We start from the raw sequence: 13,964 nt of genomic DNA, 5'->3' as shown, positions 1-13,964 counted from the left end.
CTTCATACATCTCCTCCTACATGTCTCTGCGTGAGTGCAGCTACAGCGTGTACTCTCAGGACATTATTACCTGCAGTGTTCCCTCAGAGAGGACTGAATTAGGCAAAAGGGCCTTCTCCTACTCCACTCCCGTTTCCTGGAACATCTTACAAAAATATTTGAAGCTCTTGACCTCTCTAAGTGGCCTTAAGAATCTGCTGGACTCCTGGCAAGGACCAATGCTGACATGTTCCTGTTTTTAGTTTTCTACATTTGCCTTAGAATCTAGCTGTTTTTTGTTATTTTTCTTTTTTAGCCATCCTATTTGTTAAAAAAATAAAAAAATAAAAATCTGTATGCCTTTTTATAACTGTCTATTGTTGTCACTGCTGTCCATTGTTTTTCATCATTCTTTGTTGAAATCAGGTCTCACTTGTAAATAAGTCCTCGAGGATCAATGGGATTTACCTGTCTAAATAAAGGTTGAATGAATGGAGAAAAAGTGTGCTGGTGGTCATTTTTAAGAACAAGGGTGATGTACAGAGTTTTATCAACTACAGAGGAATTAAATTGATGAGTTACACAATGAAGATCTGGGAGAGAGTTGTGGAAGCTAGACTTGGACGAGAGGTGACTATCTGTGAGCAGCAGTATGGTTTCATGCCAAGAAAGAGCACCACAGATGCCATTTTTGCTTTAAGGATGCTGATGGATAAGTACAGAGAGGGTGAGAAAGAACTTGTGGATTTAGAAAAAGCATATGACAGGGTGCTGAGGTAGGAGGTGTGGTATTGCATGAGGAAATCTGGAGTGACAGAGAAGTATGTTTGACTGGAACAGAACATGTATGAGGACAGCAGGACAGTGGTGAGATGTGATGTAGAAGTGACAAATAGCTTCAAGGTGGAGGTGGGAGTGCATCAAGGATCTGCTCTGAGCCCCTTCCTGTTTGCTCTGGTGATGGACAGACTAACAGATGAGGTCAGGCATGAATCCCCGTGGACTATGATGTTTGCAGATGACATGATATGTGGAGGGAACAAGGAACAGGTGGAAGAGAACTTGGAGAGGTGAAGGTATGCACTTGAAAGAAGAGGAATGAAAGTCAGTAAAACAGAGTACATGTGTGTGAATGAGAGGGAGTCAGTGGAACAGTGAGGCTACAATGAGCAGAGGTCACAAAGGTGCAGGACTTCAAGTACTTGGGGTCCAATGTCCAGGAAAATGGGGAATGTGGTAAAAAGGTGAAGAAGAGAGTCCAGGCAGAATGGAAAAAAGTTTCATGAGTGATTTGCAACAAAAGCATGTCAACAAAGGTCAAAAGAAAAGTTTACAAGGCAGTTGTGAGACCAGCTATGTTGTATGGTCTGGAGACAAAGACATGGACAGAAAGACAAGGGAAAGGACTGGAAGTGGTGGAAATGAAGAGTTCTCCTTAGGAGTGACAAGGATGTGTCAGATTAGGAATGAGATCATCAGAGGTACAGTATAGGTTGAACAACTGGGAGATAAAGTTAGAGAGGCCAGACTGAGATGGTCTGGACATGTCCAGAAGAGGGGCAGTGGGTATATTGGTAGAAGGATGTTAGAAATGCAGCTGCCAGGAAAAAGGTAAAGAGGAGATACATATATGCAGTTAGAGAGGACATGGAAGTAGTTGGAGTGAGGACAGAGGATGCAGAGGACAGAGTGAGATGGAGGGAGATGGCTCATTGTAGCGACCACTGAAGAGGGAAAAGCCAAAAGAAGAAGAAGAAAAAATCAAGGCAGCAGGTGCAATACATTCATTCAAAAAAATGTTTGTTCTTTATTTACAAATGACATTGCTGACTTTAAAAAAAATAATAAAACCACTTGCTGATGATTCACGTTTTTTTTAAACATACATGGCATTAGTAGCGTTCAGAGTTGCATGCTGCTGTGACCCTGTCATGAGAATCCAAGACTTGCTAACAAACCTCCTCCTGAAACAGTAGCCATTGTCCCCAGAGGCTTTCTGCGACAGAACAGCTCAGCTCGAGCCTGACACCGCACAACACTGGGAAGTCGATGTGCACAGATAATTGTCTTTTAATCACAACAATCCCCTTCTCTCTGCTCTCACCCATTTGTCTTTGTCTCTTGTGCAACCTTTCTCTCTTGGTTGTAACTTTTATGGCTTCGGGCAAGTTTGACCAGCCACATGTTGGGCCAATACTAAAACTCGTGGGTTTTAGACAAGACCAAACTGATGACAATAAATTATTCTTTAAAGCAAACATATAAATCTACTCTTTATCTACTTCCCAAATCCAACCTTTGGGTTCATTTTCTTCATCAGCACCTTATGTGGCTGTGAAAAATAACAACTACACTGACGTACACGTGACGCTCACTCTTTGAGCAGGAGCTGACGAAGAAGGAAAACAGTTCAACCTAAAGCTTTTAAAGTTTCCCTTTTTAATTCTATGCAACAGTTTTAATCACTCTGTGCACGACTGGGCACCTGGAATGTGTGAGGAAAGACAGAGCCTAAAAGCTAATCTCCCTCCAGATTTTTGTGTCTCTCGCCTCAAACATGGCTGCCATTTCACTAACTCAGTCCAAGGGTTTCTGTTCAAACACAGCTGGTGAGCGCTACTTGGATACGGGTGGTAAACAATGTGACTGTCCCATTTTACAAGAGATTGCAACCAATATTCCATAACCAGTCATTGTTTGGGATTATTGCGCTAAGACAGAAGTGTTAAAATAAACATTACAGCTACTGATGTCAAGAAGTATGTCGTAGCTTGTATGACGTAAATGACACTACGTACTACTACATACACCACTAATGCCTCCTATATGAGAGCAATGGCTAGTTAATGTGGCCACGGTCAGATTTTTGTATAACTTTATTTGTGAAGAAAGCAACCCTAAAAATAAAGCTGCTGTAACAGGACACCAGTTGTGATTCTCTTAAATGGATCTCATAAGTATAGTGTTGATTCAACCTTTATTTATGCAGTGTAGATAAACAGATGCTGGGATATATTCATCATTTAACGCGGGTTCCTCATTTTTCTGGACTGAATAAAACGTGCATTGAATTTAAGGAAATGCAAAGTGAGACGTCATTTATATTTGACCCATCAAAATGAATGCGGTCATTTATTTACAGAATCAAATTTAACATCAAACATTTACATTAATTTGGCAAATTATGAAAATAACAATATAAGCAATCAATCAGGAAAAATCATACGGCCATGATTTTTCCGTTGCTGCACCACAGACATTTATAAACTGTACAACTATGATCTTTTACCCACACGGATGTGAATAAGCACTTTACACAGACATTTCTAAATATCTGGGAGAATTTCTACTTGATAGAAAGTTAAAGATGAAAGAAGTTAAAGGGAGTAAGATTGAATGGGAGGGGAGGAATGTTCACCAGAACCGACACTCTCCATCAGAAGCCCAGCTCTCCTTCGGTACGCTTGGTAGGAAACTTGACCCATTACCTTTCTGAAGATTCATCAGCAGATATGGAATTCCGTTAACGCTACCTGTCCAGCGTCTCCTGATGGTGGCTGTAGCTCGTCAGAAGTAGTGGCTAGTGAAAGTTATAATCCCATGGAACTCGGAAGAGCTTTTTGTCATGTCAAGATCATCCCGTCTCCGACAGAACTCGAACAGAACCAGCAGAAAACTCTCCAGCACTCTCGAACTCTCCAAAAACTCTAGAAGTCTGACAACTCTCCAACTCTGTGTAGACCAGGAAGTACTGACATTTTAAAGACTCTTTCCCGGTTCACTTTTTGGGATTTGTTCATTGGTCAGAAACGACCAGACGGGGTGGGTTTTGTGACGTAAGAGGTTAGAGACAGCGAGAATTGTTATGAGACAGATCAGAAATGTTCTCACAGACCGAGAGGGTTTTGTTTTGGCGTGTTTCAGGAAACAGGTGCAAAACATCTCTACTTACGTCTGAGAGGATTCTAAAACATGACAGTTTTAACATAACAACTTGTTTTTCGTTTGACTGTAACCTTGTAAACGCACACACTTGCTCATTCAAAAGCAGAAATCAGAAAAATGCATAATTACTCTGTAACAGCTTTTAACATGAGTTCTAACTGCATGAGAATAAAAATCATTACTCAGTTAATAAAATTGATTAGTTCACTGCAACATCTAAAATGGTTTGAACTAAGACACTTTGATTATCAACATTTGTAGAATAGTAATGATAATAAAAAGAGAGTGTTCTTTTCACTTGAATCTTCAAGAAAGAAAGTCTCAGGATGGGTGAACCTGTATTTATGTATTCAAATACATGAAATGACAGTTCCTGTCCCACAAGGTTCTAAAGGTCAAGAGTTTTGACCTTAGACTTGGTTTCGACGTAGGCCTAGTCCACTACAGCAGGTTTCTCATTGAGTCACGAGGAGTCATTTTCAAGAGAGACCTGTTTTAGACAGACAACATAAAATGTACAGATAATAAAAAAAACAATAAAAAGCAATTAAAATAAAAAGTAGTGTTATAACAATCACATCAAGGTGCTATATAAGACAAGGTAAAATACTACAAACAATAACTTTTTTTTTTTTAGATTTTTCTAATGACCTTATCAAATGTTTAAAATCCCTTTAAAAAAAATCAAAGTGGACAGCTTCAGATCTTGTTGGAAGGTGTTCCCAGTTACAGGAGCTGAGTAGGAAAAGGCCTTTTTGCCAAGTTCAGTCTGCACTGAGGGGACGCTGCAGGTAATGATGGCCTGAGCGCGCACGCTGTAACTGCACTGATCACGTGACAAGTGGAAGGAGATATAAGAAGTCAGCAGACCAAGGAGTGATTTATAGATGAAGATGTACCAGTGTGAGAGCCTACATGTAGATAATGATGATCAATGAGTAAATGGTAAATGAACAGTACTTATATAGTGCCTTTCTATCTTATCAAGATTTTTTTCATTCAACCTTTATTTATACAGACTAGCCTCATTGAGCCACAAGGACTCATTTACAAGAAGGACCTGTTCCAGACAGAACATAACTGTCCTCCAAAATACTCAAAGCGCTTTACAACACAATCTGTGCTCTCATTTACCCATTCATACAGCACTCTACGAGATCTCTACAAAGACTAATCAGTGCTTTATCACATTTATAAACAGATGAGACACACACTGGAGACAATGAGGGGTTCAGTGTCTTGCCCAGGGACACTTCAGCATGTGACTGCTGGTGGAATCGAACCCCCAACTCTTGCATTGGAGGACGACTGCTCTAACCACTCAACCACAGCCCCCACATGAGTACAGATTGCAGTGATGGGTACGGCAGTTACAGCCAGTTATGAACCTTAGCGTGTCATGGTAGATGGCATCCAACATCTGCAAAGAGCTGGCAGGGGCAAAAATGTAAATGATGTCACCATAATCAACAGCCAGTAGAAAAGTTGCAGCTACAAGGCGTTTCCTGGTATTTAGAGCTGGACTAGATCTATTTCCCAGTTTCAATATGAACAAAACAGGTCTGAGTGACACTTTCCTCACTGTCCTGTTGGAATATTTAGGCCTAGAAGTCCCGTCTATCTTGACCCTAACTACCAGAACCCTGTGTGTTCATGTTTTGAGGGACTTGTGGTAAACCATCCAACATTTAGTTTGCAAAACTACTAAACACAGCTGTAAGACACACATCAAACATGTTTTTACAGTAGTGTTGCACTGTTTAGGGTGGTGTGGGATACTGTGTGGGTGGGTGATGACGGGGGATGTTAGGATTGTACTGGACAGAGACAAGCGACAGAACAACACACTGAGAAAGGCTGCATTGTCCTTCCGTCCATTTCACTGGACACAGACAGAGAGAGGTTGGCTGCCATTTGTAAATGCAAAGAGTAGGAAAAATGGTAACACTTTGTGTTTTCTTTTGCCACTTTGTCAGTTTTTTTGAACAGTTTTCTATTAAAATATTGTTACATGTAGCTACAGCTCAGCATAGTTTCATTACAACACATTTAACCTGTTTAACACTTGTAAGGAGACTACCAGAGGCATTATTTGTATTTATTTTCAATCAAAGTGACATAATTTTTGGTTTATTTCATGTGTTTTACACATTCTGAAAGAAAACTGTGCTTGTGTGTTAAAAGCATGATGTTAAAATATGAACTCTTTAAAAATGACTCAGTGAAAATTGATGAGCCCCGTTTAAAGAGCTGGATTCAGAGCTGTGACAGGCTGTTGTACACGGGCTTTTTATTCCCAAAGGTGCATCTAATCTCAACAATGTCCTATTTGGCCAAAGTTGTCATACTGTTCTCCAACTGTCGTCACTTGGGTTTAGGACTTATGTGATACAAATGCTTGGTTTAGAATTTGCTGGCCTGAATATGACATTCCAACCTTTTTGGATGTTTTCTTTCAAATATGAAAAAAATATATATTTTATCTGTGAGAGATCTATATCAGGAACATCTGACCTAAATTTTTGTTTAAAATCGTTACTTCTGAGTTGTTTGTTCTCCAAAATAACACACCAAACTAATGTAAGTGATCATGTGTCTGAGATAATGCCAAAGATTATGTTTACATGACAAATTAACTGAAAGGTTTGTGTGTGATTATGTAAGCATATCTGAAAAACAATTTACACAGGCATAAAACATAGAATATTAATATTACTCATTTTATACATCTCATATTTACCTGTAAATGCATAAAACAAACTCTTAACTGCAAGAATGTTATAATACTACAATATGTGAAGTACACAGATTCACAACAATCATATGAACACTACAGTGAAATATCTGCTCCTTGTTTTGTCATCAAACAATTCTAATATAAAGACAGACTTTAACAGTTAAATGCATGAAAAGATCAATTGTTCAAGCGAGAAACAATGTGAATTTTCCCATAAATCTACAAGTATTATGCAAATACTGTCAGTTGAAGAACAGCATCGCTCTTACCTTATCAGCTGATCTGATCAGAAGCCAGTGAGGAGCCCAGTCGTCCTCCCTCCTTCAGCGTTTGTTTTCTCTGCTGCTCTCCCTCCCTCTCATTCACTCTCTGTGTTAGCAGATTGGCTCTTTGGCATACAAACCTGTGATTCTGGGAGGTGGGGGTGGCACTGAAAGGCAAACACTACAGTTATTTAATTAAAGGACAATAAATAATCACTACTGGAATGCAAGTATGATTACAAATATAATGTACATGTAGGAACAGCATTGTTACCATATGAGGAAGATGTTGGTGATTTATCCAACCGCCCATCCATCCTCTGTACATCCCGCTCAGGGTGTTAGCTTGTTTCAGCAGACAATAAATGTGAGGTGGGGAACTCTCAAAAGCGCCTCACCTGTTCGTGTGTGTCGTCATTGAATCAACACAGAGCCACATACACATATACTCATAAGTCAGTTTAAAAGCCACAATAGCATAACATGCTTTTTTTTTGTCACACACGCACAGGATGAACATGTATAAAACTTCCCACAGACGGAAGTAAACAGTTGGCAACATTTGCAGCCCTTTGTGCACAATCAAACTGTGTGAGTAAGCACTTTATATTTGCATATTCAGAGTAAAAAACGGAGTAATCATGTTATTAATCAGGCTTTCTGATGCTCCTTCCCAATGTGATGTCCTCTCATCTGTTACACAAGAACTGTGAAGCGTTAGTTACGTTAGTCTTAAAAAATAAAACTAAGCTGTAATAAAATGTGACAGCTATTTAAAAAAAAATATTAATTATAAATTCTGACAAAGCTCTGTAATATAAATTTATAACCCAACTTTAGAATCAAAGGATATTTTTTTAATCCAATTATTTCACAGCAGCTATATGCACTTGTTTCTGCAGAAAGCATCCTCACTCTCAACATCTAATTATTTATTGGCTTTTGCATCAGGAAACAATTTTGTGGTAAACCAGTACAAGTAAAAAATGAATATTCCTGTCAAAGAACTGAATAAACCCTTCAAAATCATATCTGTTCATCACAATTACAGAAAAAAAGTTTCATAAATACCATAAAGTGTTTAATGATGCTACACAATTCAGTTTTATGTAACATTACTTAAAAGAGGCATGGACAATGGACAGATTATCATGGCTCTAGAAATAAGACATTTAACATTGTCACCATCTCTTGGCTGGCCTTTTGAGTAAACCTTATGGCTTTCAATTGCACTTGAACACAGAAAACTACTCCTTGGCACAATGACAAACCTCAGTGTTGGAGTGATTCAGTTAGAGTTCATCTTAGAGCCACAGTCCAACTCTAAAGCAGGAGAAAAGTAAATTGCTAAAGCCACAGGCTTTGACAGTTAACTCTAACTGTACTATTAGAAACATGATGGTTATAGATACAAATTCAACAGCTAATTAAGTGTCACTAATCTTAGATTAATATTAGGATGGTTTGCAAGCTATGAAAAGTTGTACTGTGCATGGCAATTGTTGCCTTTTGGTTGAAAAACTCCAGTCTGTTACCATCATGCTGACTTTTACATTTTATTGGAAAAGGGCCTCCCACAGAATAAAGCGTACATCAACAAGAGTACTGCATGACACACAATATACACTATTGCTGTCATTTCTGACCCAGAGCCCAGCTCGACCTGGATTAGAGCCGGGCCGGGCCAGTGTCGGGCTTTTGATTGTGTCAGCAGACGTGCGCAGCTGACAATTCAATTATATGGCAACATGGCTTGCCATACAGTCACCAGCCGCATGCTGCCATTTGACTGAGCGCTGACTGGCCGGTTGAAAGAAGTTTAAAAAAAGTTCAGTTAAGCTTCAGATGGACGACTACCAGCGATCCATCGCCCAAATGGGCGTTCATTCAGCCGCTGTACTCAAGAGAACGTGCACAGCCCCAAACATGCGAGATCACAAAATATTCAACGTCAGAGTAGGGTCCGTGTCTGAATAATGCAGAATGCAGGTAGAAACGGGGATTTAATGCGCTCTGACGGTCATGAAAGGACAAACACCCCCTCAGCTCCGATCTTCTTCCCTTTTATTCAGCCGCATGCGTCCGCCGTTAATGACTATATAAGCAGTCTAAGCTTAATTAAAAATGTCGGGGGGGGGGGGGGGGGGGGTGTTCGGACCTGTAATTATTGTTAATTTGTCAGGTTGGGTGGGATTTGGAAATGATGGCTACAGGCTGGGGCCGGGTCGGTTCGGATTGTTTGGGCCCGAACGCAACTCTAATATACACCTATCAAAAAACTTAACATTAAGGGGGGAAAAAATATAACAACATTAAACTCCATAAACAATAACACGCAACTGAAAGACACATTAAATACAAACAATACAAAACTCATTACTGGAAATAAATGAATAGAAACTATTATACTGCGATACAGAAATCTATGGCGGTGGCCCGGACCAGCAAAGACCTTGAAAAGATGAGAGCTGGGGAGATGGAAAGACTACGCAACATGCTGTCCTGTCATGGTAAAAATGTGCCACGTTTCATTGGATTATCTTGAGTGGATCACATGTACACATGTGGGACAAGCAAATGCTCAAAATAAAATAATAAAACCTTGACCTTGACATGACCTGGACGTGACCTTGATGCTGGGGTGATTAAAGCGTACACGACACTCTGGTGATGATGACTGTGTGAATGAAGATAAAATATCTTGAAAAAAGATCAGACGTTATGGGTTGGACAAGAGAAAGTTTATATAGATGGACAGATGGGGTCTATACCATAAAACGTATAATACAGGCGTATCAAAACTAAAGTGAAGCTCAAATTTTCCTTTACAATGAAGCTTGAGCAGAAAAGTGAGCACTGTTAACCATGAATAAGTAGCATTGCAAGTATATTTTAAGCATCATTTGTATTTTTTAAAGTGTGTGATCAATATGATGAGGTTTGTCTTGGTAAACTTGGTGCAATTTGAGATTTTTAACCCTTTGAAGGTACATCATAATCTAGATTGTAGGAAGAAAAAAAAACGATGTGTGAAGCATTCAACACCCATGTCATTCTTTAAATGGGGGACATTTATTTGAATTTTACTGTGTTGAATAACATTTTATCAGTATGAAAACTTTAATAGTTAGTAATCTTTAAACACAAAAACAGAACTATGGATGATGCATCGACTCGTGCTTCAGAAGCATCTTATGTGCTTTCTAGTACTTCAGCATATAGAACTACCCAGTACTTCAGTTGTACTTTTGTCTCCATGTTGAGTGCAGATTATGCTGTCAAACCAGGTAAACATCAAGATAAACAAATCTGTAGCTTATAAATCTCCTCCACTAACTGACTAGAGCTTTGGTCTGATTTATTAGTTTGTAAAGTTTTCATTTTAAAAGTTTCTAAATGCATCAAACACCACTGAAACAAGATGGTGACATCTAGTGGAGAAACAGTTCAAGCCAACTACATGATCTTGCAACAAAAGCTTTATTGTAAAAAAAAAAGATTTAGTTACATCATATTGAACATTTGCATATTTGGAGATAAACTAGTCAGCTGTACAGCATTACTGCAGATTAAAATCAAAACATTGGGGGAAAAAGTAGAATTATAAAGTAGTTTGTTCAGCAGGTCTCTAAAAGCGGACTAACACGATGACAAGCAATAAGCAAAGATAAAAACAATCCATTTAAATGTACACAGGTTCATTAAAAACACGTTTTTTTACAAGTACAAAAACAGAACATATACAAACAGCAAAGATCTTGTCGAATCCGCACAAATATTGTTCACTGGAACTACCCACAAGTTAATAATCGAACCCAATTACAACAATTATATGTCAAAAAGTAAATATCTAAACAGACAACAGATTTATTATGAGGGAGTTTACATTTCAGTTCAAACTGTACAATATAAGGCACTTGTGGCAGCCACAAAACTTTATACAAGGAAAAGCACATTAACTTTTTATACGTACCTCTTCCCAGTAAAAATAAAAAAATATATAATATTCAGCATCAATTTGAGCTCAGTATAAAACATAAATCAGCACAGCGCACTAGCAGTGTGAGTAATATTTATATACAGGGTAAGAAATCACCTATTTTTGAAATAAAAGATCAAAGCTGAATCTGACGTCATGGTTGGTTTTACACCACCAGGCTCTCCCGACTCACAGCTCCATTCTGAAAAACAGCAACAGACGTGTTGACTTCAAAAACAAAGCAGGAAAATAGATTTAAAATTATATTTCATCATAGTCAGGGATCTGTAACACCTTGACAAGAAAACAATCTTTGTCCGACTTCATCACTTAATGTATGGCAATATTTAAAATCTTAATTTTTGTCATGATTTTTAAAAGCTAAAATTTTCAACTATTTAAAATAAGAGTTATTAAAGTTGTCAAGTAAGTGGTTTTAGTCTAAGATAATAAACAGTTAAAGATTCAGAGCGGTAAGGTAGTGTATGTCCAAAAATACTTTAAAGCTAATCTAATGTCAACCAGAGAAATTGCATTTCCTATGAAAATGCAGTGTGAATGCTTATTGCAGAAGAACTTGCTGAAAAAAGCTGCAAGAAGCTAAAACATAATTCTGAAATGTAGCCGAGATGGAAGAACAAGCCTTCTTTAGCATAAGAAAGCAGAAAGTACACGTTTGCTGAATTAGGTTTAAATGAGCAGAAATTGGCAAAAGAATTAGGAAATTACAGTAGCTAAAAAAAAGCTGAAATTAGCTAAAAAATAGCTGAAAAGACAGAAGGAAGCTTAAACTATAGAAGGAAGTAGAAAGAGCTGAAATGAGCTTAAAAAATGTGGCATTATATGAAAAAGTTAAAGACAGCATCAAAAGAGCTAAATAGTACCAGCAAGAGCTAAAAAAAAGCTGAAAGTAGCAGAAAAAAAAACTGAAAGGAGCATAACAAGCTGAAATTATCAGAAAGAAGTTAATTAAGCTGAAAGTAGCAAAAATTACCATGAAAAACTTGAATTTATCCGAACAGCTGAAATTTGCTAGAAAAATGCTAAAAAGTAGCTGAAAAGGTAGAACTAGCTTAAATTAGCAGAAGAAAGCAGAAAGAACATGTTTGCCCATTTAGGCTGAAAGAAGCAGAACTGAGCCAAAAATGTAGAAATGATGCGGAAAAAAACTTAAATTAGCAAAAAAAAAATAAAAAAGTACAAAAATTGTGGAACGAGAAAGATGCTGAAAAATGTAAAGAAGAAAAATTGACCATAAATTGTAAATGCTTCATAAACATTTACACAACAATGAAGATCGTTTCTTGCTTGTTTCAGATCTTTGTTTTAGATCTCTGCTACAATTGTTTACTCTCACTGTTTATTAGAAAACATTTGTCTTAAAGTTAAAACTTCTATACACCACAAGGTCAATTTGCATGTTAATACATTTTTGGTGACTTACCTTGCGAAGATTGCTTTTCTTTGAAGACGGCACACTTTCATTGTCACTGTATGAAGGCGGCTGTGAAGATGGGTAGTCATCATGGCGACCAGGATATCCAGAGGGGGGGCTCATAGGAAGTGGTGGGGGCCCACGTGGCGCCCTGTCCCGATCCAAGCGGTCGCTTTCACTATCCAGGCGCTCCCGGCTGCGTGCCCTTTGCTGCTCGCCCAGCTTCTTCCTCTCCATGGCTTCTCGCAGGAAACTGTCATCGTAAGCCTCCCGGCCAGACCTGCTGCCATCGCCACACCGGTAATCCCGCTCCAGCTCAATCAGATCGTCACGACTGCGGCTGCGTCGTCCCACCAGGTCGCTGGAGCCCCCATCGTCTCTTCTCCTACGACTGTCAGGAGAATAGTCACGACGTCTGCGGTCATCGTAGTCTCGATCGTAGCCACTGCGAGCGCTGGTGCTCCACTCGTCATCCGAGCTAAAAGAGCACAAAGCAGAATATTGCAGCTTTATCTAAAACAGTCAATAAGGCCTAAATTAAAAGTGTTTTTTGGTTGTTGTTCAAAGCTAACGCTAAAGCTAAGGTGATGCAAGAAAAAGCTAAAGCTAAGGTGATGCAAGAAAAAGCTAAAGCTAAGGTGATGCAAGAAAGGGAAATAATTTTAATAAAAATCAAAAGGCTTCACTTCAGTCACTTCAGCTGTTTTTAACAGACTCTGCAGTGGTTTCACTCACATATATGTTTCTTTTTTAGTCCGTTAGCTTCAACAGAATGCATTTTTGGTCCCAAAGCCAGACCAGTAAAAAAACACACCAACAAATTACAAACATTAAATAAAATGTTAAGAAAAATAATGACCCACTATTAGGATACTTCATTAGAAGTACTTTTCTGCATCTTGTACACAAATAAATGCTAAAGATAATAATAAATAAATAAATAAATACCACCTGTACTACAATTTAAAACAGATAGTTAGTGAATGGCTGTGCACAAATAAAATAAACTTATCCAAAACTATCTATAAGTTTTTAGAGGATGTTTGAGATGAAGGCATGTTTGTTGAACTTCAGTTGCACCAACTGCAGAACAAAACCACTGAAACCAGCAGGAAACTCCCACAGATCAGATATAGACACTCAACCTATTTTCACCTCCTGCAAAAGCTACAAAAAGCTGCTGAACTGAGCAAATTGTTTTATTTAGAAAGACCATTCTTTGAAATTGTCGACTGTCAAAAGACAATGTGGTATCTTCATAAACTTTTGATTACATAGAGCGGCTGTGGCTGAGTGGTTAGAGCAGTCGTCCTCCAACGCAAAAGTTGGGGGATCGGATCCACCAGCAGTCACATGCCGAAGTCCCTGGGCAAGACACTGAACCCTCACTGCCTCCGATGTGTGTCCCAGCAGTGTATGAATGTGTTAAAGCTCTGACTAGTCTCTTTAGAATGATTTCTTCAATTAGCTTTGTAGATCTAGTGGAGTGCTGTATGAATGGGTAAATGAGGCACAGATTATGTTGTAAAGTGCTTTGAGTGTCCTGAGAAGATAGGAAGGTGCTATATAACTACAGTACATTTACCATTATGTCCTCAGATAAACAGTGTTGCTACTGTTAAAAAA

General features: G+C 38.5%; 1 protein-coding gene across 2 annotated transcripts in view; it reads right to left on the bottom strand.

Annotated features, from left to right (window-relative positions):
* Positions 1–10,397: 10,397 nt before the first annotated feature.
* lsr (lipolysis stimulated lipoprotein receptor) overlaps positions 10,398–13,964 on the bottom strand; it is a 20,555-nt gene continuing 16,988 nt past the window's right edge. For both annotated transcript variants that reach the window (XM_037676791.1, XM_037676792.1), the window contains 2 exons: positions 12,348–12,816; positions 10,398–11,105 (listed from right to left, as the gene is read on the bottom strand). In XM_037676791.1, coding sequence (XP_037532719.1) covers positions 11,070–11,105; positions 12,348–12,816 — 505 coding nt within the window. In that variant the 3' untranslated portion in view covers positions 10,398–11,069. The remainder of the gene's footprint in view (positions 11,106–12,347; positions 12,817–13,964) is intronic.

The sequence above is a fragment of the Nematolebias whitei genome, chromosome 5 (genome assembly GCF_014905685.2).
Source record: "Nematolebias whitei isolate Nwh7 chromosome 5, NemWhi1, whole genome shotgun sequence".
In the NCBI taxonomy this organism is placed as follows: Eukaryota; Metazoa; Chordata; class Actinopteri; order Cyprinodontiformes; family Rivulidae; genus Nematolebias; species Nematolebias whitei.
The sequence above is the reverse complement of the archived record's forward strand: the minus strand, read 5'-3'. Positions and strand labels throughout refer to the sequence as shown.